This window comes from Serinus canaria, chromosome 25, assembly GCF_022539315.1.
Source record: "Serinus canaria isolate serCan28SL12 chromosome 25, serCan2020, whole genome shotgun sequence".
In the NCBI taxonomy this organism is placed as follows: domain Eukaryota; kingdom Metazoa; phylum Chordata; class Aves; order Passeriformes; family Fringillidae; genus Serinus; species Serinus canaria.
In genome coordinates, this window is record NC_066338.1 from 13322263 (window position 1) to 13347578 (window position 25316).

General features: G+C 58.2%; 4 protein-coding genes and 2 long non-coding RNA genes across 7 annotated transcripts in view; 4 read left to right on the top strand and 2 right to left on the bottom strand.

Moving 5' to 3' along the window:
• The first annotated feature begins 917 nt into the window (after window positions 1-917).
• LOC103824010 (SLAM family member 8) lies at window positions 918-4990 on the top strand. 2 transcript variants are annotated; one of them, XM_050984525.1, is made up of 4 exons: window positions 918-1241; window positions 1609-1929; window positions 3463-3628; window positions 4542-4990. In XM_050984525.1, exons 1-4 carry the CDS (start codon window positions 1178-1180, stop codon window positions 4954-4956), a joined length of 966 nt encoding a protein of 321 aa, XP_050840482.1. In that variant the 5' UTR covers window positions 918-1177; the 3' UTR covers window positions 4957-4990. The 2 variants fall into 2 exon arrangements, with proteins under 2 accessions (XP_050840482.1, XP_050840483.1); XM_050984526.1 differs by having other exon boundaries at window positions 935-1241; window positions 3374-3628; window positions 4542-4789.
• Window positions 4991-5782: 792 nt separating this feature from the next.
• Window positions 5783-14779, top strand: LOC127060675 (signaling lymphocytic activation molecule-like). The gene is made up of 8 exons (XM_050984658.1): window positions 5783-6655; window positions 6912-7223; window positions 9338-9658; window positions 10371-10652; window positions 12856-12966; window positions 13779-13867; window positions 14394-14540; window positions 14635-14779. Exons 2-8 carry the CDS (start codon window positions 7172-7174, stop codon window positions 14677-14679), a joined length of 1047 nt encoding a protein of 348 aa, XP_050840615.1. The 5' UTR covers window positions 5783-6655; window positions 6912-7171; the 3' UTR covers window positions 14680-14779.
• Window positions 11284-12504, top strand: LOC127060683 (uncharacterized). The gene is made up of 2 exons (XR_007779952.1): window positions 11284-12034; window positions 12169-12504. It is a non-coding gene; the product is annotated as an uncharacterized LOC127060683 (long non-coding RNA).
• Window positions 14780-14948: 169 nt separating the features above from the next.
• LOC127060686 (uncharacterized) lies at window positions 14949-15469 on the bottom strand. Its single transcript, XR_007779960.1, has 3 exons — window positions 15359-15469; window positions 15240-15299; window positions 14949-15180 (listed from the first exon to the last, which is right to left on the bottom strand). It is a non-coding gene; the product is annotated as an uncharacterized LOC127060686 (long non-coding RNA).
• Window positions 15470-16047: 578 nt separating this feature from the next.
• Window positions 16048-21708, bottom strand: LOC108963475 (uncharacterized). Its single transcript, XM_050984458.1, has 9 exons — window positions 21251-21708; window positions 19291-19608; window positions 18936-19217; window positions 17821-17943; window positions 17286-17362; window positions 16986-17051; window positions 16791-16859; window positions 16628-16687; window positions 16048-16477 (listed from the first exon to the last, which is right to left on the bottom strand). The coding sequence occupies exons 1-9, from the start codon at window positions 21477-21479 to the stop codon at window positions 16418-16420; spliced, it is 1284 nt and encodes a 427-aa protein (XP_050840415.1). The 5' UTR covers window positions 21480-21708; the 3' UTR covers window positions 16048-16417.
• A 2488-nt stretch (window positions 21709-24196) lies between these two features.
• Window positions 24197-25316, top strand: part of LOC103824972 (ETS translocation variant 3) — a 7273-nt gene continuing 6153 nt past the window's right edge. The window contains exon 1 of the mRNA XM_050984831.1: window positions 24197-24236. Within this exon, the coding sequence (XP_050840788.1) occupies window positions 24197-24236 (40 nt within the window). The remainder of the gene's footprint in view (window positions 24237-25316) is intronic.

Here is a 25316-nt window from a genome sequence, read left to right on the forward strand (position 1 = left end):
GTGGCCGCGGGCAGCGGCGACAAAGGCGCCGAGGGCGGCCGGGCGGGGAGGAACCGGCGGTGGAATTCCAGCCCCTCCTCGGCGGCGTCGGGAAATCCCGCGGGGATGGTTCGGGAATGGGGGAGAACCCCGGGAGGGAGCCGGGATCGAGCCAGGCTGGGGCCAGCCAGGGGAATGTCCAGGGGTCAGCCAGGGGAATGTCCAGGGATCCCTCGGACCCCTGCAGGGATGGGGATCCAGCCCTGCCTGAGCCCCTCCCGACGCTTCCCAACCCTTTTTCCATGGAAAAATCATCCCAGATTCCCAGCCCTGGCACAGCTCGAGGCCGTTCCCTCTTGTCCTGCCCCATTCCCTGGATCAGATCCCAAATCCCCCCCTGGATCAGATCCCAAACCCCCCCTGGATCAAACCCCAAATCCCCCTGGATCAGATCCCAAATCCCCCCCTGGATCAGATCCCAAATCCCCCCCAGATCAGATCCCAAATCCCCCCTGGATCAGATCCCAAATCCCCCCCGGGCTTTGGGGTCACTCTGGTCACCCACAGTGAGGGGGACATGTGACCTTTGGGGTCAGTGTCCCACTGGCCATGGGGACACTCGTGGTGTCCTGGATGGATTTGGGGAATTTTCGAGGGATTTTGGGGAGTCTGGGTAGATTTTAGGGGGATTTGAGGGGTTTTCAGGGGTCTGGGGGGTTTTGGAGGGGATTTGAGAGATTTGGGGTGTCTGGGTGGGTTTTGTTGAGGATTTGAGGGATTTGGGGGTGTCTGGGTGGGTTTTAGAGGGGATTTGAGAGATTTGGGGTGTCTGGGTGGGTTTTGGAGGGGATTTGGGGTGTCTGGGTGGGTTTTGGAGGGGGTTTGGGGGGCTTTGGGGTCCCTCCAGGGAGGTTTGGGGGATGTGTCCCCATCAGGCTCGGGGCCGGCTGTGACACCCCGATAACCTCGTGTTCCACCCAAAAACAGCTGCGCTCCGGAAGAGGAACAGGAACCTCCTGGCAGGCGGCTTCTCCCCCGCCTTCAGAATCCCCCAGCCCCAATTCTGGGGGGTCTCGGGGGGGCTCCGGCCTTGGGGGTCCTTGGGGAGCAGCTGCCCCATGAGGAGGGTCCCCCCTGAGGGGGTCCCACCCTGGGTTTGGCCGTGTCCCACTCTCTGGGAGGTGACATTGGTGACAAGATGGCACCGGGGCTGGTGTTGAACCTCCTCCTCTTCCTCCTCTTCCTCCTCTTCGCCACACCAGGTACGGGGCTGGGCTGGGGACGCGGCTTTGGGGACAGCTGGGGACCTTGGGGTGACCCCACCCTGTCCCCACAAGGTGCCACCAGCGGGTCCCTCCCCACGGGAGCCACCCTGCCCTGAGGGGACAGACTGTCCCCACCCCACGTGGAGCCCCAAAAAAATGGAAGGGAGGGGAAAAATTCATCCCTGAGGAATTTGGGGTGGGAAATCCCATATGCTCCTCCCGCCCCTCTTCCAGCCAAGGGCGGAGCTGTTCCAATTTTAATTTTGGTGTTTATTTCCCTTTTGAACGTGTCTGGAATTCCAACTGGGATGAGCCCCAGTGGAAGGACAAACCCAACCCCACCACCCCCAACTTTTTTTGGCAGCCCGGGCAGAAGAAGCGCCGCCCTCGGAGGTGAGCGGAGCCGTGGGCGGGGTGGCCCTGCTGAACCCCCGAGGACCCCAAAACCCCTCGGAATTCTCCCAGATCCACTGGCGCTGGCAGAACCAGCTGAGGATCGCCGGGCGGCAGCGGGGGGAGCAGCCCCAGTACCCCCCGAGCCGCTTTGGGGGGCGCCTGGAGCTCCTGGCCAACGGAACGCTCCGGATGAGCCCCCTGAGCCTCGGGGACAGCGGCGAGTACCGCCTGTACCTGGAGGATGACACGGGCAGGGAGAGCGTCCAGAGGGTCCTGCTGAGGGTCTACGGTGGGTGTGGGGACAGGGGACTGACCCAGAGCCCCACGGCGGGGTCAGGGACCTTGTGACATCCTGGGCATTGTCCTGGAGCTCCATGGGGGGACTGGGGACCTTGTGACATCCTGGGCATTGTCCTGAGCTCCCATGGGGGTTGCTGGGACGCTGTGACATCCTGGGGGTTGTCCCGGAGCTCCATGGTGGGTTGGGGACCTTGTGACATCCTGGGGGTTGTCCCACTGCCCCACAGTGGGGTCGGGGACATTGTGAGGTCCTGGGCATTGTCCTGGAGCTCCATGGGGGGTTGGGGACATTGTGACATCCTGGGGGTTGTCCCACTGCCCCACAGGGACATTGTGAGGTCCTGGGGATTGTCCCAGAGCTCCACGAAGGGCTTGGGGACGTTGTGAGGTCCTGGGGGTTGTCCCACTGCCCCACAGGGACATTGTGACATCTGGGTTGTCCAAGAGCCTCATGGGGACCTTGTGACATCCTGGGGGTTGTCCCAGAGCTCCACAAGGGGGTTGGGGACGTTGTGATGTCCTCGAGGGATTGTCCCAGAGCTCCAGTGGGACTTTGTGCCATCCTGGGCACTGTCCCGACACTGGGGACTTTGTGCCATCCCTGGGCTGTCCAGGCCTCCAGGGGACTTTGTGCCATCCTGGGGCTGTCCCACAGGGCTTGTGCCACTGGATGCAGGGGGTACTGGGGACCTTGTCACCTGGTCCGTCCAGGGACTTTGGACCGGATTGTCCCAGGCTCCAGGGGGACTTTGTGCCATGCTGGCACTGTCCCAGGGCGCCACGGGGACTTTGTGCCACCTGGGCACTGTCCAGAGCTCCAGGGGGACTTTGTGCCATGCTGGGCACTGTCCCAGGGGACCTGGGGACTTTGTGCCACGCTGGGACTGTCCCAGGGGACACTGGGGACTGTTGTGCCATCCTGGCACTGTCCCAGAGCTCCAGGGGGACTTTGTGCCATGCTGGGCACTGTCCAGGACCTCCAGAGCTCCAGGGGGACTTTGTGCCATCCTGGGCACTGTCCCAGAGCTCCAGGGGGACTTTGTGCCATGCTGGGCACTGTCCCAGAGCTCCAGGGGGACTTTGTGCCACCCTGGGCACTGTCCCAGAGCTCCAGGGGGACTTTGTGCCATCCTGGGCACTGTCCCAGGGGGACACTGGGAACTTTGTGCCATCCTGGGCACTGTCCAGGAGCTCCAGGACTTTGTGCCATCCTGGGCACTGTCCCAGAGGGACACTGGGGACTTTGTGCCATGCTGGGCACTGTCCCAGGGGGACACTGGGGACCTTGTGCCACGCTGGGCACTGTCCCAGAGCTCCAGGGGGACTTTGTGCCATGCTGGGCACTGTCCCAGAGCTCCAGGGGGACTTTGTGCCATCCTGGGCACTGTCCCAGAGCTCCAGGGGGACTTTGTGCCACCCTGGCCTCTCTGCAGCCCTGGTCCCGAAGCCCCGCGTGACGGCCACCACCAGCGGTGACCCCCAGGTGTGCAACGCCACCCTGAGCTGCTCCGTGGCCCTCCAGGGGGTCACCTACGAGTGGATCCCGCCCCAGAAGGTGGTGAGGAAGGAGGGCCCCGTCCTGGAGGTCTCCATCAACCCCGCGGTGGAAACCTACGTCTGCAAGGTCAGCAACCCCGTGTCCTCCAGCTCCGCCTCGCTGACCTTCCGGCGCCCCTGCACCTGGACAGGTACGGCCACGGCCCCGGGCAGGGCTGGCCCGGCCTTTGGGGGGTCCCCAGAGGGGTCTGGGGGGGATCTGGGGGCTTGGAGAGCCATCCCACCGAATGGTTGGGGTTGGGAAGGAGCCCCCAGGTCATTGGTCCAACGTGGGGCTGACCCCGTGGGGTCATCCAGGGGTTCCAGGGGTTCCTCGGACACCTCGGGGATGGAGACCCCAAACTTCGCTGGGATTGACCCCGTGGGGTCATCCAGAGGGATCTCCAGGGGTTCCTTGGACACCTCAGGGATGGAGACCCCAAACCTCCCCGGGACTGACCCCATGGGGTCATCCAGGGGGATCTCCAGGGGTTCCTTGGACACTCCAAACCTCGCTGGGATTGACCCCTCCTGGTCATCCCAGGGGTTCCTCAAACACCTCCAGGGATGGAGACCCCAAACCTCCCTGGGATTGAGCCCTCCTGGTCATCCAGAGGGATCTCCAGGGGTTCCTTGGACACCCCAAACCTCCCCGGGCCCCTTCCAAGCCCTTTTCCCCTTTTCCGGGAGAAATTCCCCCAAATTTCCCACCCTGAGCCTCCCCTGGCACAGCTCGAGGCCGTTCCTCTGTCCTGATCTTTGGATTCCACCCCAAAATCGACTCTGCTGTGGTGTCAGAGGATCCCTGAACCCCAAAACTGAGCCCAGAGGGGCTCTGGAGGTCCCTGAACCCCAAAAATGAACCAATGGGGTACTGGGGGGTCCCTGAACCCCAAAAATCACTCCAGGAGGGGTCAGGGGTGTCCCTGCACCCCCCAGAATGATCCCTGGGAGCAGATCCCAGTCCCAAGGTGGATCCCAGGGCTGGGGGATCCCTTTTCCCTCCTCCCCTGGGTTTGGGGTGGGATTTGGGGACCCTCCTGGAGCTCCTGGCTCTGCCTCCAGAGGAATCCTCCTCGGCCGCCTCCCGCGCCACGCCCAGCGCCCCGGTGGCCCTGGGACACCTCCTCCTCCTCCTCCTCCTCCTCCTGCTGCTCACCGTGGCTTGAGGACCTCGCGGGTGGCACCTCCGGTCACCTCCTCACCTTCCGGCACCAACATCTGGACGGAGATCCCGAAATCCTCCGGGCGCTCCAAAGCCGCGGGAGCGACGTCACCGGGAGCGTTCGGTTTGGGGTTAACGGGGAAATTCTCCCCCAAAATCATCCCCAAAATCCGTGGGGAGACCCCGTCTGAGCCCTTCCCCCCTGGGATTCTGGGGGATCCTCCTGGATTTGGGGTGGCCTGGAAGGGCAGGGCCTTTGGTGAGGGAGGGCCGGGGGTTGGGTTTGGATTTCCCAGGTGTTTCTCTGCACATTAAATTCCATCCTGGACAAAATCTTTGGGGTTTTCTGGATTTTTCCCTGGGCTCAGGGATGGGAGGTGTTTCCCCCCAGCCCCGTTTTTGGGGACAAAATCCCTTCCTTTGTCCCCCAGAGGAGGGTCTGGCTCCGGAGGGGGGGACACGGATCCGGCGGGGCGGGAAGAAATCTCGGGAATGACGGAGATGATCCCTCAGCCTCCAAAATAAATCCTGGAAAAGTTCGGGACAATTCCAGCTCCACCAACCCAGCCCAAAAAAGGGGAAAATCGGGGATTTCACCTCCATAAATCCCAAAAAGTTCCACTTTTGGCAAAGATTCCTTGGAATCATCCAAGGGCCAACGGGAAAACTCCTTGGAAAATTCCAAGTGATTCCAGCCCCGCCTGAGGAGTGGCCAAGATAATTCCTGCTCCTTGGGTGACGATTTTAACACCAAAGTTGATTTTTCCGGTGATTTTCCCCCTTTGGAAATAATTTTTGGGGGGTTTTGGTCCATTCCCAAGTGGAGATTTGGAGCTTTTATTCCATTTATAAAATCCAGGATGTCCCAAAAACCTCTGGAAATTGATGAACGTCGATCCTGCCGCTGAATCTCGGGAGAGCTTCCAGCCAGAACATTCCAGGATGAGCTGGTGGGGAGAAGAAGGGATTTAGGATCATTGTTTCCACTTAAAAGAGGTTTTCCCCGCCATTTTTTGCTCCTTGCTCCCAAAAATGCTTCCCAAAAGGAATTTTCCTCTGGATGATTTCACTTCTTTAATTTTTTCCTGCCCGATGCCACTCAGGTGGGGAAAATTGGGGTTTTTTTGGGGGGGGATTTTTGGGCTTTTCTGGACCATTTCCAGGGTGAAATTTTTCCTTTTGGGACCCGGGGGTTGAAGTGGTGGAGAAATCCATGGAGAAATCCAGCCTGGCCACGGGAGTTCCAGGTGGGATTTGTGCCTCTAAAAACACCCCCAAAAAAACCCCAAATATCCCAAAATATCCCCAAACACCCCAAAACCCAACTGCTTTTCCACCCCCAAATCCTCCCAAGCTCCCATTCCAGAAGTTTCCAGGAGGAGCCACCGCTGTTTCTCCTGGATTGTTTCATCCTGCCCCTCCCCTTCTGTGTTTTTTGGTAAAAGTCTGATTTTTGAGAAATGATGGCTTTGGGTTTTTACCTATCAGGTGCTTTCTGAGCAAGGAAGGAGGAGCCTGGCAGGAGGTTCCGGGCCGGGGTTTTTGGCCGGTTTCGGGTTTTTTTGCCATTCAAAAATCATTTCCCGGCAGCAAAACCTCGGGGCAAACTCCGAGCTGGGTTTCCCTGGAGAGCAGCGGGATGTGATCCAACCCCGGGACTGGGTTTGGGTCCAAATCCTGGAATTTCCATCCCTGGAGGTGTCCAAGGAGCAGCGAGGTGGGAGTCGGTGACACCTGGGATTGTTGGATCCCGGAGCTCTTCTCCAGCCTCAGGGATCCTGGAATTCCTGCTCCGCCCACGCCCTGAAAATTGGGAAAAGCGGCGAAATTTGGGGCGAGAAAAAGGCAAAAAAAATTCAATTTCAAAGCTGCTCCAGTAAAACCAGTCAAGATTTTCCAGCAGCAGATCCACGGCTGGATTTTCCCAGCCTTTCCCGGCCATTCCAGCGGGAAGGTCCATCCCCATCTCCAGGTGGTCCCAACCCCACCCAGAACGAGGATTTGGCTTCTCCAGGTGAGTTTTGGGGACCTCCCGTCCTTCTCCTCCTTCCGTGGATCCCGCGGAGCTCCAGGCTGGGATATTCCCGGGAAATTTGGGGTTCTCTCCCCTTTCTGGGTGGTCCCACCCCTGGGGGGGCGGAGCAGATTTTGGGATGCTCCGAGGAGCCGCCCACGCCCTTTAGCGGGATCCCTTCGAACCTTCCACCTCTCCAGAGCTGGAAAAATCCAGGAAATTCCTCCAAAACGGGATTTTCCCTCTTTTTTTCCAGAGCAGTTCGAGGCCCCCCTCAGCAGGAGGACGGAATCCTGGAGGAAAAACCGAACCCCTTTTTCTGCTTTCTTCTGCTTTTTCCCTTTTTTCACCTCAGGGCCGCGGAGCGCAGCGCCGCGCTTTGAATAATTTCCGACCGAAGGAGATAAAAGGTGAAGATTGGACCCAAAAAACAGGAAATGAGAGGCCGGGGGGTGAAGATCTTCCTGCCAGCACCCGCTCTGAGCCCCGGGGCCGCCGAGGCTCCGTGATCCCGGGATGGGCTCCGGGGCCTGGCTCCGGCTGCTCCTCACCCTCGCAGCTCTTTGGGGTAGGAACGGTTTTCCTCACAGATTTTGGGGGGGTTTTGGGTGGTTTTTGTAGATTTTGGGGGTTTTTGGGGTGGATCTGGAGGGGTTTAGGGCTTTGGGGTGGAGGTGCTCCGGGTGGGATGTGAGGAGCGTCCCTAAAAAATCTCCCAGAGGGAGGGCGGGATTCGAATGCGATGGAAAAAATTTGGGTGGAAAAGTGAAGGGTTTGGGTGAATTTTAGCGGGGTTCTGAGAGCCCTGAGGGATTCATTCAGTGCCAGAAGGAGCCGGGATGTTCCAGAGGAAGATTCCCAGAGGATTGGCTCAGATCCCTGGGCTGGGAGATTCCCGAGGAATAAAATCATGGAATGGTTTGGGCTGGAAGGACCTTGAGGATCGCTGGCTCCCAACCCTTTGCCATGGGACAACTTCCATGAAAATGGGGCCAATCCCTGGTTTGGGAGGGTCTGGAGAGCCAAAATTCCCTCCAGGCTCCCGGCCGAAATTCCAGGTTCCACCAGGAGATCGTTTCCTTTTTCCATTTTCCCTTTTTCTTCCCTTTTTTCCCTTTTTCTTCCCTTTTTTTCCCTTTTTCTTCCCTTTTTTTCCCTTTTTCTTCCTTTCCTTTTTCCTTTCTGGGGCAAACCCATGGAATAAAGACTTTGGGAAAAGTGGGGGTGGCACAATGGGGACCCCTCTCTGCTTTTGGGAGCTCCAGATTTGGCTCCTCCTCCTCCTCCTCCTCCTCCTCCTCCTCCCACAATTTCCTACAAAACCAAAATTTGCTTGCCCAGAAACGAGGGAAAATCTGAGTCGAGCCAAATCCAACTCGAGGAAATTCTGAATCATCGGCTTGGAATAAAAACCAGCAGAGGGGTTTGGGGGGGAAAATCCTCCCACGGGAATCCCCGGCGGGGGGAGATGAAACCCCGCAAATTTTTTTCCAAAAAAAAAACCAACCTGGGACCACCTCAGCCCGAGGGAAAATGTGGGGTTTGCACCCGAGCCCGCTCCCAGGTGGCTGCGATTCCCAAAATTCCAGGATGTTTGAAGTTGGGAAAGAGATTCCTTTGGGTTTGGGGTCTCACCTTTGGATTTGGGGTCTCTCCCTTGGATTGGGGGTCTCTCCTTTGGATTTGGGGTCTCACCTCTGGATTTGGGGTCTCTCCCTTGGATTTGGGGTCTCACCTTTGGGTTTGGGGTCTCTCCTTTGGATTTGGGGTTTCTCTCTTGGATTTGGGGTCTCACCTTTTGGATTTGGGGTCTCACCTTTGAATTTGGGGTCTCACCTCTGGATCTGGGGTCTCTCCCTTGGATTTGGGGTCTCTCCTTTGGATTTGGGGTCTCACCTTTGGATTTGGGGTCTCACCTTTGGATTTGGGGTCTCTCCTTTGGATTTGGGGTCTCACTTTTGGATTTGGGGTCTCACCCTTGGATTTGGGGTCTCACCTCTGGATTTGGGGACTCTCCCTTGGATCTGGGGGTTTCTCTCTTGGATTTGGGGTCTCTCCCTTAGATTTGGGGTCTCACCTTTGGATTTGGGGTCTCACTTTTGGATTTGGGGTCTCTCCTTTGGATTTGGGGTCTCTCCTTTGGATTTGGGGTCTCACCTTTGGATCTGGGGTCTCAACTTCTGGATTTGGGGTCTCTCCCTTGGATTTGGGGTCTCACCTTTGGATTTGGGGTCTCACTTTTGGATTTGGGGTCTCACCCTTGGATTTGGGGTCTCACCTTTGGATTTGGGGTCTCTCCCTTGGATCTGGTGTCTCACTTTTGGATCTGGGGTCTCTCCTTTGGATCTGGAGGTTTCTCCCTTGGATTTGGGGTCTCACCTCTGGATTTGGGGTCTCTCTCTTGGATTTGGGGTCTCACCTTTGGATTTGGGGTCTCTACCTTTGGATTTGGGGTCTCACTTTTGGATTTGGGGTCTCTCCCTTGGATTTGGGGTCTCACCCTTGGATTTGGGGTCTCACCTCTGGATTTGGGGTCACTCCCTTGGATCTGGAGGTTTCTCCCACGGATCTGGGAGCCTGTGGATCCCCAGGCTGGATCCAGCGCCATCCCTGACCCGATCCCAGAGGATCCCTCCAGGACTGGGACGATCCCCTCACCCCTTCTCCCTCCCCTCTCCCCAGGGATCGGAGCCCAGGAAAGGCTGCTGGGAATTCTGGGCGAGGCGACGTTCCTGCGGCTCCCCCGCCAGCTCCGGGAGCTCACCCAGCAATTCGGGGAAGCCTCCTGGAAAAAAATCACCCAGGAGCCGCTGAGGAAGAAATTCCTGCTGAAGATTTCGGGCGGGAACCAGACGGAGTACGAGCCGGGGCGGATGCGCTTCCACAGGGAGGACTTTTCCCTGGAAATCCTCAACACCAGCCGGGATGACGGGCGGCTCTACGAGTACAGCGTCAGCAAGGGCGAGGAGGAGGAGGTCTGGCAGGTCCAGCTGGAGGTGTTCGGTAAAAAAATCCCCTGGGAAGCGCCAGGATGGCGATCCTGGACTGTTCCGGGGTGATCCAGGCCTGTTCCTGGGTGTTCCAGGCCTTTCCTGAGTGTTCCAGGCCTTTCCTGGGTGTTCCAGGCCTTTCCTGGGTGTTCCAGGCCTTTCCGGAGTGTTCCAGGCCTATGCCGGGCTGTTCCAGGCCTTTCCTGGGTGTTCCAGCCTTTTCCTGGGTGTTCCAGCCTTTTCCTGGGTGTTCCAGCCTTTTCCTGGATGTTCCCGGCCTGTTCCAGGCTGTTCCTGGCCTGTGCCAGGCCTTTTCCTGGTGTTCCAACCTTTTCCTGAATATTCCAGGCCTTTCCTGGCTGTTCCAGGCCTTTCCTGGCTGTTCCAGGCCTTTCCTGGATATTCCAGGCCTTTCCAGGATGATTCTGTCATTTTGGGAGCAGCTCTGGGCGGTGGGCAGTGGTCAGGGGAGGTGGGAAGTGCCCACTTTGACATCCACAGAACCCCGGGATTTCCATTTCTCCTTTTTCCGGAGCTGGAGCTCAATCCCAGCTTTTCGCCGGCATCTCCCGGCTTCCTGCCGGATATTCCCAGCCTGGAATTTCTCCTGGAATTTCCTGGTTCTATCCTGGGTGTCCCCGGCCCTTTGGGAGCAGGTCTGGGATGCGGGAGGTGGCAAACTCCGACCCCCCATGTCCAAGCCCACCATTCCCGTCTCCCCCCAGAGCCCGTGGCCCATCCCAGCATCCGGATCCTCCGCCAGGACTCCTCCAACGGGAGCTGCTGGCTGGCTCTGCGCTGCTCCTCGGAGCGGGGCGACGACGTTTCCTACAGCTGGGCCAGCCGGGACAACGGCACCGGGGGGCTCTGCCGGGCCAACGGCAGCGTCCTGGCGCTCCGGTTCCCGCTGCGCAGCGCGGCCTTCGGCTGCGTCTGCACCGCCCGCAACCCCGTCAGCAGCCGCCGCGCCGCCTTCGACGCCGCCCGCTGCGGCTCCCGGCACCGGGGTACGTCCTGGGACCCCGGAATCACGGAATCCCAGAATTCTGAAATCCCAAAAGCCCAGAATCCCGGAACCCTGGAATCCCGGAATCCCAGGACCCCGCAATCCCAAATTTCTGGAACCCCAGTACCCCAGAATCCCGGAATCCCAGAATTCTGGAACCCCAGTACCCTGGAATTCTAGAGTCCCAGAATCCTGGAATCCCAGAAGCCCAGAATCCTGGAATCCCAGAAGCCCAGAATCCTGGAATCCCAGAACCCTGGAATCCCAAATTTCTGCAACCCCAGTACCCCAGAATTCTGGACCCCAGTACCCTGGAATTCTAGAGTCCCAGAATCCTGGAATCCCGGAATCCCAGGACCCCGCAATCCCAAATTTCTGGAACCCCAGTACCCCAGAATCCTGGAATTCTAGAGTCCCGGAATCCCAGAACCCCAGAACCCCAGAATCCCAGAATTCTGGAACCCCAGTACCCTGGAATCTTGGAACCCTGAAATCCCAGAATCCCAGAATCCTGGAATCCCAGAATCCCAGGACCTCACGATCCCAAATTTCTGGAACCCCAGTACCCCAAAATCCCGGAATCCCAGAATTCTGGACCCCAGTACCCCGGAACCCTGGAACTCCAGTACCCTGGAATTCTAGAGCCCCAGAATCCTGGAATCCCAGAACCCCAGAATCCTGGAATCCCAGAATCCTGGAACCCCAGAATCCCAGTACCCCAAAATCCTGGAATCCCAGAATTCTGGACCCCAGTACCCCGGAACCCTGGAGCCTCAGAATCCTGGAATGCCAGAATCCTGGAACTCCAGACTCCCAGAATCCCATCATCCCAGAATCGTGAGATCCCATAATATCAGAACCCCGGAATCCCGGAATTCCAGGGTTCTGGGATGGGAAGGGAGCTCTGGAGATGTCCCTGTGCTCTCAGCACGGGGGTGACAACTTGGAGGATTTGGGCAGAAATTTGAGAGATTTGTGCGGGAATTTTGAGGGATTTCTATGGATATTGGAGATATTTCTACGGATTAATGGGATCCCCCTTTGGACAGGAGATTTTTACGGATATTGGAGATATTTCTAGGAACATTCGAGGCATTTCTGTCCCTCGAGCCCCCTTGAAGCCACCAGGGAGATTTTAGGGTTTTTTCCCCACCCCACATCCAGCCCCCAGCGGGTTTTTAGCTCAAATAAGGCAAATAAAGAGAGCTCAGAGGCATTTCCTGCCCTTGGCTTCCTGTTCTGCAGAGCATCAGCCCCAAATCAGGTGACAGAGGTGACAAATTCGGCCTCCAAATCCGGTGACAAAGTGACAAAATTAGGGTGCAGTGGTGAGAAAAATCCGCCCCAAAGTCAGGGGACAAAGTGACGGAAATCGGGTGACAGGTGACAAAAATCAGCCCCAAATCGGGTGACAGAGGTGACAGAAATCAGCCCTAAATTGGGTGACAGGTGACAAAAATCAGCCCTAAATTGGGTGACAGAGATGACAGAAATCAGCCTCAAATCGGGTGACAGAGGTGACAAAAATCAGCCCCAAATCGGGTGACAGAGGTGACAGAAATCAGCCCCAAATCGGGTGACAGAGATGACAGAAATCAGCCCCAAATCGGGTGACAGGTGACAAAAATCAGCCCCAAATCGGGTGACAGAGGTGACAGAAATCAGCCCTAAATTGGGTGACAGGTGACAAAAATCAGCCCTAAATTGGGTGACAGAGATGACAGAAATCAGCCCCAAATCGGGTGACAGAGGTGACAAAAATCAGCCCCAAATCGGGTGACAGAGATGACAGAAATCAGCCCCAAATCGGGTGACAGAGGTGACAGAAATCAGCCCCAAATCGGGTGACAGAGGTGACAGAAATCAGCCCTAAATCGGGTGACAGAGATGACAGAAATCAGCCCCAAATCGGGTGACAGGTGACAAAAATCAGCCCCAAATCGGGTGACAGAGGTGACAGAAATCAGCCCCAAATCGGGTGACAGAGGTGACAAATTTGGCCTCCAAATCCGGTGACAAAATTAGGGTGCAGTGGTGAGAAAAATCCACCCCAAAGTCAGAGGACAAAGTGATGGAAATCGGGTGACAGGTGACAAAAATCAGCCCCAAATCAGGTGACAGGTGACAAAAATCAGGTGACAGAGGTGAGGAAAGGCTGTGGGTGCCCCGGGGCCACCTCCCCTGTGTGTCCCCTGCTGTCCCAGGTGTCCCCGAGGTGAGGACAGAGCTCCTGGTGCCTCTGGTGGTGCTCGGTGTCATCGCCGTCATCGTCATCGTGGTCATTGTCACCTGCAGGGCCACCCGCTCGGCCAAATGTGAGTTGGGGGGGTCCCCAAGGGCTGATCCCCAAAATTCCAGAGGCTGGGAAAGAATTCCGAGGTCGAGTCCTGGCTGTGACCGGTCCCCTGTGGCCACCCCGGGTCCTGAGGGACAGGAGGAGGGACTGGGACCCCTGGGATCCCTCCAGGATGAGCTCCCGGGAGAGAAAATCCTGGAAGGAGAATTCCCGAGGGAGCTGGGGGGGCTCAGCCTGGAGAAAAGGGGGATCCAGGGGGGATTTGGGATCTGATCCCAGGGGGGGATTTGGGATCTGATCCCAGGGGGGATTTGGGATCTGATCCAGGGGGGATTTGGGATCTGATCCAGGGGGATTTGGGATCTGATCCAGGGGGGGGTTTGGGATCTGATCCCAGGGGGGGATTTGGGATCTGATCCAGGGGGGGATTTGGGATCTGATCCAGGGGGGGATTTGGGATCTGATCCAGGGGGGGATTTGGGATCTGATCCAGGGGGGATTTGGGATCTGATCCCAGGGGGGGATTTGGGATCTGATCCAGGGGGGATTTGGGATCTGATCCAGGGGGATTTGGGATCTGATCCCAGGGAATGGGACAGGACAAGAGGGAATGGCCTCGAGCTGTGCCAGGGCTGGAATTTGGGACAATTCCTCCTGGAAAAGGGAAAAGGGCTCGGAAGGGGCTCAGGGAGGGTTGGAGCATCCAAGGAATTCCTGGAGATTCCTCGGGATGACCAAGAGGGGACCGGGCACTGCTTGGACTCGGTGACCTCGGAATTCTGTTCCAACCTGGCTGATCCCGGGATTGTGCGACCCCTCCCCACCCCACAGGTGACCAGGACCCCTCCCAGGTCACCCCAGGCCCCTCCCAGGTGACCCCGGCCAGCGCCACCATCTACGCCCAGGTGCAGCGGGTGCAGGTGAGGGGGGAAAATGGGGAAAAAAATGGGAAATGGGGAAAAACAGGGATAAGGATGGAAAAAAGGGGAAACGGGGAAAAAACAGGGATAAGGATGGAAAAAATGGTGAAATGGGGAAAAAGGGGAAATGGGGAAAAAAGGGGAGAGAAAGTAGGGGGGCACGGGCAAAGAACCGGCCAATGAACAGGGCACACGGGGAGGAAACGATACCAAAAAGGGCGGGCCCGGGTACCACAGGGGATTAAGGGAGAAAAAGTGGAAAAGGGGGAGAAAGGGGGAAAAAAGGGGGAAAGGAGGGAATTGGGGAGGGGGTGGGTCACCCATCCCTGCCGCCCCCCTCACCGGGAATTTGGGAATCTCGGGAATAAAGCCGGGTGACAGAACGCGCCGAGCCCCCAACGTCCCACGGAGGCTTTGGGGACAAACTCGGGGATTTTCGCCCTTTTCCGAGCCCCGCCCTGGGGCAGACCAGGGTGGCCCCGTGGGGACCCTCGGCTCGCTGCCCACCCTTTGTCCCCTCCCTCAGAAGCCCAAAGGGACCGTCCCCAACGCCACCCCCCCGTCCTGCACCACCATCTACGCCGCGGCCACCGGGCCACCCCCGGCCCCCGACGGAGCCCCCCGGTCCCCGGCCGGGTCCCCAACCCCGCGGGGACGCCCCCCGCTGTCCCAGGTAAGGGGGACCGTCCCCAACCCCCGCCCGTGGGGCACCCCCGGCCCGGCCACCTCGCCGACCCCTTTGTGTCCCCATTTTGGTCCCCTCCAAGGAGCCCACGACGGTTTACGCCAGCGTGACCCTTCCCGTGGCCTGAGCCTCTCCAGGATCTGCCTTCCCGGCCGGAATCGCCGCTGATCCCTGGGGATCCTTTGGGGATCCCTGGGAATCCTTTGGGGATCCCTGAGCACCCCCAGAGCCTCGCCGGATCTTCATTCCCGCTGGAATTTGCCGCTGATCCGGGAAATCCTTTGGGATCCTGGGGATCATCTGGGTGATCCCTTACACCTCCATAGCCTCCTGGGTCCATTCCACTGAATCACCGCTGATCCCTGAATCCTTTGGATCCCTAGGGGGGATCTTTGGGGATCCCTGAGCACCCCCAGAGGAATCGAGCGGCGTGGCCGGAGCGACGTGGGACGGTCAGCCAAGGGCTGGACACAGGGAAGGAATTCCAGGCTGTGCAGGATCCTGGAGCCGTGGGAGAAGGGAGAGAGGCTCTGGATGCAGCTGGAGCTGGGAATGGTGGAGGATCCAACGGGAATGGTCATTCCCAAACCTGGGGAACCCGGAATGGTCATTCCCACACCTGAGGAACCTGGAATGGTCATTCCCACACCTGGGGAACCTGGAATGGTCATTCCCACACCTGGGAACCTGGAATGGTCATTCCCACACCTGGGGAACCTGGAATGGTCATTCCCACACCTGAGGAACCTGGAATGGTCATTCCCACACCTGAGGAACCTGGAATGGTCATTCCCACACCTGGGAACCTGGAATGGTCATTCCCACACCTGAGGAACCTGGAATGGTCATTCCCACACCTGAGGAACCTGGAATGGTCATTCCCACACCTGGGGAACCTGGAATGGTCATTCCCACACCTGGGAACCTGGAATGGTCATTCCCACACCTGGGGAACCTGGAATGGTCATTCCCACACCTGGGAACCTGGAATGGTCATTCCCACACCAGGACTGTCCCAGTGCCACCAGGACTGTCCCCAGGACTGTCCCAGTGCCACCAGCAGCCACAGGGCCAGCACTGGAGGTGGCCCTGAAATCCGGAGTGGCCTCGAGGCCGGGACTGTCCGGCCAAAATCCCCTCGGCCGGACCACCCAACCCCGGCGATCCCATAAAGGATTTCACGGAAATTGAAATTAAAGTCAAAAGCCAGGAAAGAACCATTTCTTGTGGAGAAGTCTCCATGGCAGGGCAGGAGAGACTCCTCTCCCCGAGAGAGATGGAGAGAGGCAATTTTGAGTTGGAAAAACAACTGAAAATCCCAGGTTTGGTCTCTTCGTGTCGTCTGTGGCAGAGGAGAGGGTGGGGGGGAGAGAAGCGTTCCAAGCATTCCACGTTTCTGATTTTTGTATTATTTTATATTTAACTCAGCCAATAAAGATTTTTTTTTTTGCATTTTTTTAAAGTTTTGAGGATGTTTTGCCCTCCTCCTCCTCCTCCTCCTCCTCCTCCTCCTGATCCAGAGCTCTGGGCAGGAAAGGAGCAAACACCCCCAGGGGCGTGGCCAGCACCAACCCCACCCCAAAACTGGAAACTCCCATTGGTGAACCCAAACTTCCTCACCGAAAAAAGGGAAAAAAAAGGAATTCCCAAATTCCCAACCCCGACAAACCCCACAGAATTCCCACCCCGCCTGCCCAATCCCAAATCCATCCCTTCTGGAGATTTCCATCCCCGCTCCGAGGCGCAGCTGGGCGTTGAATCTTGGGTGGAAAAACCCGAATTTCTGGATGTTTCTGTTCCGTGGATCCCAGCGGGGGCTGCAGTTCCCAGGAGGAGAATTCCACCGGGATGGGAATTCCAGGCTCTCAGGGGCGCTGGTGGCCGGCGGGATTTGGGAAGCCCAAGCTCCGGTAGCCCCCGTGATCCTGTGAGGAAACGGGCGGGATTTGGGGCATTTTGGGGATTTCTTATTCCAGAACTCGTCGATTTTGGGGTTCCAAGGGTCGGTTTGGGATGAGAATTCCCAATTTTGGGGAATTCTGGATCCCAAAAATCCCCCGTGGGTTCTCCGTTACCTCCACGTAGGCGGTGGAGACCAAAGATCGCTCCAGCCTCTTCCTCTTGATGGAGGAAGGCTGTGGGAAAAAGGGGGGAAATTGGGAAAATCGGGACCCCAGACCCTCGGGGGACACGGATTTGGTGTCCCCAAGGCTTGGGGACACTCCAGGACAGCCTCACCCTCCGCTCAAACTGGACCGTGGAGTAAATGGTGAAATTCCCGGGTTCCTCCTGGTGCTTGGGGTGCTCCTGCCGGGGAAAAAGGGTGGGGATGAGCGAAAAATGGGAAATTTTGGGGTAAAAAATGGGTAAAAAATGGGTAAAAAATGGGTAAAAAATGGATCCAGGCTGGGGATCCCACTGGGATGGCCCTACCAGTGTCCTGGGAGTGACCACAGCGTAGATGGTGGCTCCTTCCTGGGTGGCCTCGCCAGCCCCGGCCTGGGGACACAAAAAGAGCCGGGAATGGTTAAAAGGATCAATTTGGGGGTCCCGGAATTCCCACAGGGATGGGATCTCCCCATGGGAGCGTGGTCAGGCCCGGGAGCTGCCCCAGGGTTGGGTTCCGGTCCTGGAAGTGTCCGAGGAGTGACCGGGCCGGGGTCAGCCCCAGGGTGGGCTCGGTGACCCAAAATTCCCGGGTTTGGGGTGGGAAGGGACAATCCCGGCACTCACGGGGTCCTGGCGGGGTTTCTTCTCTCCCACCGTGGCGTAGATGGTCACCGCCTGCTCCGGGGGCGTTCCGGGGGGCCCTGGGGGGCAGAATTCCCAAACTGGGGCTCCAAGGGGCAGTGTGGGATCAGAACCCCCAGATTTTGGGGTTCCAAGGGTCAGTTGGGATGAGAATTCCCAGATTTTGGGGTTCCAAGGGTCAGTTTGCGATCAGAATTCCCAATTTTGGGTTCCAAGGGTCGGTTTGGGATCAGAATTCCCAGTTGGGGTTCCAAGGGTCAGTGTGGGATCAGAACCCCCAGATTTTGGGGTTCCAAGGGTCAGTTTGGGATCAGAATTCCCAAATTTGGGTTCCAAGGGTCAGTTGGGATCAGAATTCCCAATTTTGGGGTTCCAAGGGTCAGTTGGGATCAGAATTCCCAAATTTGGGTTCTAAGGGTCATTTTGGGCTCCGAACTCCCAGATTTTGGGGTTCCAGTGGTCGGTTTGGGCTCAGACCCCCCAAATTCGGGATCCCGCCCCCACATTCCCAACAAACCTTCCCGGGAATTCTTCCTCCTCTTCCTCCTCCTCCACCACCAGCCGCCCACCAGGAGCAGGGTCAGCCCCACGGCCACGCCCACGGCCAGCAGAGTCCAGTGGCCGAAATTCCCAGGAATTTCTGGAGAAGAATCCCAGAATCCTGGAACTGGGCTGGGATTTGGGGTCCCTTCCCACCCGAACCATCCCAGGATCCCCTGGATCTCTAAAACGATATTTCTCGCCTTTTATCAAATTAAAATATTATAAATAATTATGGGTTAAAGATACAAAAATAATGTTATCTTTTATACGTAAACAATCATGGCTTAAAAATAATATTAAATAATAATAAATAAAACATAATAAATAGTAATAAATAAGTATAAATGTATCTATAGATAAGTACATATTTTATATTAAAATAGGTGTAGATTTTATACAGATGAATGTCCATTTTTTACAGATAAATAAGTGTGCTACATGAGAAAATAAGGATGGATTTTATACATAAAAAATAAGTATATTTATAATATTTTTATATAAAATAGTATAGTTTATATATAAATAAATGTATTATATAAATCAGTATGTATTATATATATAAGTATATTTTATATATGAATTAATTTTATAAATAAATAAGGATAGATTTTACATAGAATACACACCAAAAAATTACGTATATTACACACAAAAAGATTAAATTAGAAATTATATCATTTACATCTAGATACGTGATTTTTACCCAATGTTTTCCAGCAGATTTTTACCTAATATTTTCCAGCTAATATTTTCCATATTTTCAATTTTTTTACCCAATATTTTCCAGCTAATATTTTCCATATTTTCAATTTTTACCCAATATTTTCGATTTTTACCCAATATTTTCCAGCTAATATTTTCGATTTTTACCCAATGTTTTCCAGCAGATTTTTACCCAATATTTTCGATTTTTACCCAGTGTTTTCCAGCAGATTTTTACCCAATATTTTCGATTTTTACCCAGTGTTTTCCAGCAGATTTTTACCCAATATTTCCCCAAATTCCCCCAATTTCCCCCATGTGTGGCCTGTAAACCCCGCAGGGCTCAGCCCCACGCCGGGGGGTCCCTGCCAGCCCAGGGGAGCTCACCTGGGCAGGTGAGGCGGGCGCGGGCCGCGCTCCACCCCGCGGGGTTGCTGACGTTGCAGAGGCAGATTTGGGGTTCGGTGCCCTCGGGGAGGCTCCGGAGCAGCTGGGAGGGGACCCCGGGGGTCTCCTCTGGGATCTGCCCCGGGATCTGCCCCGGGATCTCCCCGGCACAGGCCCAGCTGTAGGAGACGTTCCCGGGGCTGGAGCAGAGCAGGGCCAGGCGGCACCAGCCCCGAGCCCGCTCCAGGATTTGGGATTTCAGCTCCGGCTGCGGGACGGGCTCTGCGGGGACAGCGGGGCTCAGAGGGGACACGGGGGACACGGGCACAGGGGACACCAGGACCCAGCCACTCACCCCAGACGGACACTCGGAAGCAGCGGGCTGAGATCGCTCCCGAGGTCTCGAACTCGGCCCTGTAGACGCCGTTATCGGCCCCGCCAACCGGGGAGATGCACAGGGAGAGGTTTCCCGGCTGGAATGTCGCTCTCCCATGGAAAAGACCTCTGGGATAGGAGACATTTCCACCCCTGCGGGCTGTCAGGATCTTCTGCAACGCTCCTGAATTAATATCCCATTTCCAGTGGATCTCCGTCCACTTCCCCGGGGGTTCCTCCGGCACCAGGCACAGCGACCCTCCCTCGGTCACAGCTCGATTTTGGCATTCCGGGGATCCTAAACCAGAGCCAGGGGAGCCCCAGGTGAGGCTGGGACCCCAGAGAGGCCCCGTGGCTCTGGAGGGGACACGGTCACTGCTGGGGACACCCCTGGGCCACTCCTGGCCCCAGGGCAAGTCCCCATCCCCATCCCAAAATTTCCCCTCTCTCCACACCACCCCAAACTGGTTCTGCATCTATTCCCCCATCCCATTCCCAAATTTCCCCTCTCTCCCCATTATCCCAGACTTGGTTCTGTGTCCATTCTCCATCCCAGAATTTCCATTTTCTCCCCATTATCCCAAACTGATTCTCTGTCCATTCCCCATTCCAAATTTCCTCTCTCCCCATCACCCCAAACTGATTCTCTGTCCATTCTCCATCCCAAATTTCCCCTCTCTCCCCATCACCCCAAACTGATTCTCTGTCCATTCTCCATCCCAAATTTCCCCCCTCCCCATTTTCCCAGACCCTCCAAGGTCCGTTCCCCCTCCTAGGGGCTCCTCTCTCCCCACCCCACCCCCCACCCTCCCTCTGCCCGTTCCCCCTCCCCAATCCCGGGGGATCTCCCCCCCCGCCCCCTTTCCCCCCAAATTTTGCCTTTCTCTCCTCAGAGCAGCCCCGGATGTCGAAGGCCCCCAAAATAAAACCCGCGGAACATCCGGAGGGCCGACGCCGCTTCCTGCGGCTCCGTGTGGTCAGGGCGGCTCGGGGGGGCCCCTTCCCCAGCCCAGCCCCCCCCCAAACCCCCCATTGCCCACCCCCCCGGCTCCAATCCCACCCATCCCGGGCCTTTTCCCTCCAGGAAATTCCTCCCCGGGCGCATCCAGGGTTTGCCTTGGGGGCTCCCGGAGCTCCAGCGGCTCCAGGGCAGAGCTGCGGGCGTGGGGACACCCCGGGAAATTCGGGAATTCCGGGGGCTGGAGCAGGGAGAGGCGGGAAACCCTTCCCCGGGGCAGCGGGAGCCGGGATCGCGAATGGGGAAGGGATTTCCCGCTGCCCCAGGTGCCAGAATTCCTGCAGGAATCGCTGCTTTTAGGGGAAAAGTGACCCTGGGTCACCAGGAGCGGCCCCAAAATCCCGGGAGAGGGAACGGGGCTGTGCTGGTTCTGCAGAGGGATCTGAGATTGGGAACAGGGAAAGGTCAACAGCTCTGGGCTCGGGGAGCTGCCGGGACAGGGAAGTCGCGACTTTCGGGCAAACTTCAACGTCCGAAACGCTGCCCAGGAAGGGGAACCGGCCCCGCGTCACGGCCCGGCCCGGCTCGGCTCTCCCTGAGCGAGGGGGGACTGAGAGAACCGAGGAGAATCCCCCAAACCCGCAGCCAGCCCCTCTCGAGCCCCTCTCGGTCCCCCCCAGCCCCTCTCCATCCCCCCCAGCCCCTCTCCATCCCCCCGAGCCCCTCTCGAGCCCCTCTCGGTCCCCGCCAGCCCCTCTCCATCCCCCCGAGCCCCTCTCGAGCCCCTCTCGGTCCCCCCCAGCCCCTCTCCATCCCCCCCAGCCCCTCTCTATCCCCCCCAGCCCCTCTCTATCCCCCCCCAGCCCCTCTCTATCCCCCCCCTCGCCCCTCTCGCCGCTCCGGCTTTTCCCTCAATCTCCCAATTCCCCGCAATTCCCGAATTGCCGCAGCCCCCCCGGCCCCCCCCGCGCCCCCTCCTCACCTCGGCTCCCGGCCAGCCCCAGCAGCAGCGCCAGCAGCGCGGGGGGACAGCGGCGACCCCCGGGCGGGGACATCTCGGAGCGCAGCGGGGACCCCTCGGGGCTGCGAGTGCCCGGCGGGGACTTCCTCTGCTCCGGCTCCTTCCTCCTCCTCCTCCTCCTCCTCCTGCGGGGGGGTCGGGCCGCGCTGTCCCCCCCAGGCCAGCCCAGTGGCAGAGGGGACAAGGCCATGCCGGGGCTGCGGCGCTCTCAGCCCCCGAGCTCGGGGGGAATTCATTTCAACTGCATTTGGGGGTTTTGCTTTCCCTTTGCAGCGAGCGCCGGGGACACTTGGGGACATCGCGGTGGCCCCGCTGTCCCCAGCTCGGGCACGGCAGCAGCAGGACCGGGAGCTTTGGGGAGGGATATCCAACCCCAAAATGCGCTTTCCCACCCCAAAATCCCCGTTCCAGCCCCAAAATCCCCGTTCCCGCCCCAAATCCCCCCCGAATTCCCCAGGCGGGTTTTATGGGATTTGCCGCCCCCGCAGCCCCATCCCCTCCCATCCCTCGTTCCCGAGATTTTCCCGGGATTTTCGCTCCCGGCCGGCTCGGGAGAGAAAATCCCGGGAATTCTTTTCAAGCCAGAGCCGGGAGGTGGCAGCAGGAGACCGCGAGCGGCCGGGGGGGGTCCCCGAACCCCCCCCCAAATCCCAAATCCCTCCGGGAATGGAGGAACCGGGATGCAGCTGCGGGTCCCCCAGCCCCAAATAAAATCCTGGAGCTGAGTCCGAGCTGGTTCCGATGGGAAAAGGGTCGGGATGGGACCCCAGAACCTCAGAATTCCAGAATGCCAGAATTCTGGAACCCAAAAATCCCAGAATTCCTGAACTCCAGAATCCCAGAACCCCAGAATCCCAAAACCCCAGAATTCCAGAATTCCAGAATCCCAAAATTCCAGGATCCCTGAATCCAAAGATCCCAGACCCCCAGAATCCCAGGACCCCAAAATCCCAGAATTCCAGAATCCCAGAATTCCAGAACCCCAGAATCCCGGAATTCCAGAACCCCAAAATCCCAGGATCCCTGAATTCCAGGACCCCAAAGCCCCAGAATTCCAGAATCCCGGAATCCCGGAACTCCTGAGTTCAGGGTTGGCTCCCCGAGCCCCTTCCAGGCGGGAATTCCTCCTCCCATCCCGGGTTTCGGAGCGCAGATTTGGGAACGGGGGCACAAAAAAGGGACAAAGCCCTTTGGGGAGCGCCCCCGGCCCGTCCCGAGGCTCCCCCGGGGAGGGGGCTGTGCCTCGGGCTGCCCCTCCCGCCCCTAATTAATCCCTAATTAATCCCTTAATTCCCAGAATCTGTCTGGGGCTTTGTCCTGCCCGCCTGGGGGGGGGACAGAGGTGACACCCCGGGGACATCTGCCACCCGCCAGGGGATCAGCGCGGGACCTCGGCACCGCCCGGCCCCGCTCGTGATTCATTCCATCACCGATTAATCAACCTGGATTAATTAATTAATTAATTAATTAATTAAATCACGTTAATGAATCAACAATTGGCCGTTAACCCCAACATCGCCGGCGGGCGGGCGGGGCCGTCCCAGCCTGGAAAAATCCCGGATTTTCTCCCTCTTTCCCCCCCATCAAACCCAAATGTGCATTTTCCAGCAGCCCTTCCCAAAATCCCGCTCTGGGATTGCGGAATTCTGGGATTTCGGGGTTCTGGAATTCTGGAATTCTGGGATTTGGGGGTTCTGGAATTCTGGGATTCAGGGATTTTTGGGGTTCTGGAATTCAGGGATTCTGGGATTCCAGGATTCTGGGGCCCTGGAGTCTTTGGATCCTTGGATCCTGGAATTCTGGGATTTTTGTGACTCTGGAATTCTTGGATTCTGGGTTCCTGGGATTCCAGGATTCCGGGATTCCGGGCTCCTGGGGTTGTGGAATTCAGAGACCCCGTGGGCACAGAGCAGCAGGATTTGGGGGCTGGGGAAACTGAGGCACGGAGGGCCCCGCTGGCAGCACCCAGGGAGCTCCGCAGGGCCGGGATTGGAGCCGGGCTGGGATTGGGGCCGGGATTGGGGCCAGGAGCTGTCTGGGGATTTGGGATTGGGGATTTGGGATTTCACCCCGGATCGGGATTAGGCCCAGGAGGAGCTCTGGGCTGGGGGGGATGGGGTGGGGGTGGGAATGGAGCGCCCAGCACCCCCCAGTGACCACCAGTGACCACCAGTGACCACCAGTGACCACCAGTGACCAGCACCTGCAGTGACCAGTGTCCACCAGTGTCCAGCACCCCCCAGTGACCACCAGTGACCACCAGTGACCACCAGTGACCAGCACCTGCAGTGACCAGTGTCCACCAGTGTCCAGCACCCACCAGTGACCAGTGTCCCCCAGTGTCCCCCAGTGTCCCCCAGTGTCCCCCAGTGTCCCCCAGTGTCCCCCAGTGTCCAGCACCCACCAGTGACCAACAGTGACCAGCACACAGTGACCACTGTCCCCCAGTGTCCCCCAGTGACCACCAGTGTCCCCCCCAGTCCTGCCCAGTGCCTCCAGTATCCCCCAGTCTGCGGGCTCGGCAGGGATATCCCGGGAATTCCGGCACAGTTTGGGATTTGGGATTTCACGGCCCAGCCGAGACCCCGCCCGGGGCGCGAGGATCCCAGGATTTGGGGTGCTGATCCTGGAATTCCAGGTGCTGATCCCGGGATTCCGGGTGCCGATCCCAGAATCTGGGGGTGCCAGTCCCAGAATTCCAGGTGCCAATCCCAGAATCTGGGGGTGCCAGTCCCAGAATTCCAGGTGCCAGTCCCGGAATCTGGGGTGCCACTCCCGGGTCTGTCACTTCTGGGGCTGTGTCCCCGCCCCGGCTGCTCCGGGATCGGATCTGGGATTTTGGGATTGGGGATCGATCCCAAAACTGGGGCCCCGTGGGCTGGGGGACTCGCTGGGGGACACTTCCCAATGTTGGGATTTGGGATCCAGGGCTGGGATTTGGGATCCAGTGAGGAGGTGATGGATCCAATGTTGGGATTTGGGATCCAGCACCGGGATAATGAACTAAATACTGGGAAAATGGGCCCAAAACTGGGATAACGGACCAGACTCCGGGATAATGAGCCAAACATTGGGATAACGGATCAAACATTGGGATAACGGATCAAACATTGGGATAACGGATCAAACATTGGGATAATGGATCAAACATTGGGATAACGGATCAAATTGGGATAACGGATCAAACCCCGGGATAACGGATCAAACCCCGGGATAACACTGCAGCCGAGCTGCCCAGGCCGTGACGCCTCCTCCTCCCGCTCCTCCCAGATTTTGGGGTCCCCGGTGCCCCTTGCCCGCCCTCCGGTGCCTCTCCCGCCCCCCGGTGCCTCTCCCGCCCCCCGGTGCCTCTCCCGCCCCCCGGTGCCTCTCCCGCCCCCCGGTGCCTCTCCCGCCCCCGGTGCCCCGGGCCCGGCTCCCGAGTGCGGACACAGCGGCTTTTCCCGGCCCGTCAGCGAATTCCCGGCTCCTCCCTGACCCCTCGCCCCTCCTCCTCCTCCTCCTCCTCCTCCTCCTCCTCCTCCTCCTCCTCCCCAAATTCCCGGCAGCGGCGGCAGCTCCGGGGCCTCTCCCGCTCCCGGGACCCTCCGGCACCGAGCGGAGAATTCGGGTGGGTTTGGGAGAGAACCCTCAAAATCCTCCGGGCACGGCGGGGTCCGGGAGCGCCGTCCCAGCCCGGGTTCCCCCGCGGGATTGGTTTTAACCAAATTCTGGTTTTTTCACCCCATTCTGCTGCAGCCCGGCTCGGGCGCTTTGGAGCTGGAATCTTCCGGGGTCCCCCCGGGAATTTGGGAATTCCTGGGGCTGGGGGATCCAGGGAAAAGGGAGGAGGGAGCTCGGAACGGGACAAGGCCCGGGATCGCTGCCAGGGAAGGGAAAAAAACGTTTGGAAATCCCCGGGAGAAAGGGAAAAAATGGTGTTTTCCATGGAAAAAAATGTGGGAAGGAGGCGCTGGGCGGCCTCTGGTCGCGCTGCTCCCCGACCCCCTTGGCCCAGCTCCGGGGCCGGGCTGGCTCAGCCGCTGCC

Bases quoted from the DNA above. Each gene is read 5' to 3' on its own strand.
- LOC108963475 (XM_050984458.1), bottom strand. From the start codon at position 21,479: ATGGCCTTGTCCCCTCTGCCACTGGGCTGGCCTGGGGGGGACAGCGCG. The intron at 16,860-16,985 runs GTAGGGCCATCC...TTTCCCCGGCAG, and splicing joins TGGTCACTCCCAGGACACTG to GAGCACCCCAAGCACCAGGA. The intron at 16,478-16,627 runs GTAACGGAGAAC...GTTTCCTCACAG, and splicing joins TCTCCACCGCCTACGTGGAG to GATCACGGGGGCTACCGGAG.
- LOC127060675 (XM_050984658.1), top strand. From the start codon at position 7,172: ATGGGCTCCGGGGCCTGGCTCCGGCTGCTCCTCACCCTCGCAGCTCTT. The intron at 9,659-10,370 runs GTAAAAAAATCC...GTCTCCCCCCAG, and splicing joins GGTCCAGCTGGAGGTGTTCG to AGCCCGTGGCCCATCCCAGC. The intron at 12,967-13,778 runs GTGAGTTGGGGG...CCCACCCCACAG, and splicing joins GGCCACCCGCTCGGCCAAAT to GTGACCAGGACCCCTCCCAG.
- LOC103824010 (XM_050984525.1), top strand. From the start codon at position 1,178: ATGGCACCGGGGCTGGTGTTGAACCTCCTCCTCTTCCTCCTCTTCCTC. The intron at 1,242-1,608 runs GTACGGGGCTGG...TTTTTTTGGCAG, and splicing joins CCTCCTCTTCGCCACACCAG to CCCGGGCAGAAGAAGCGCCG. The intron at 1,930-3,462 runs GTGGGTGTGGGG...GTGGCCCTCCAG, and splicing joins GGTCCTGCTGAGGGTCTACG to GGGGTCACCTACGAGTGGAT.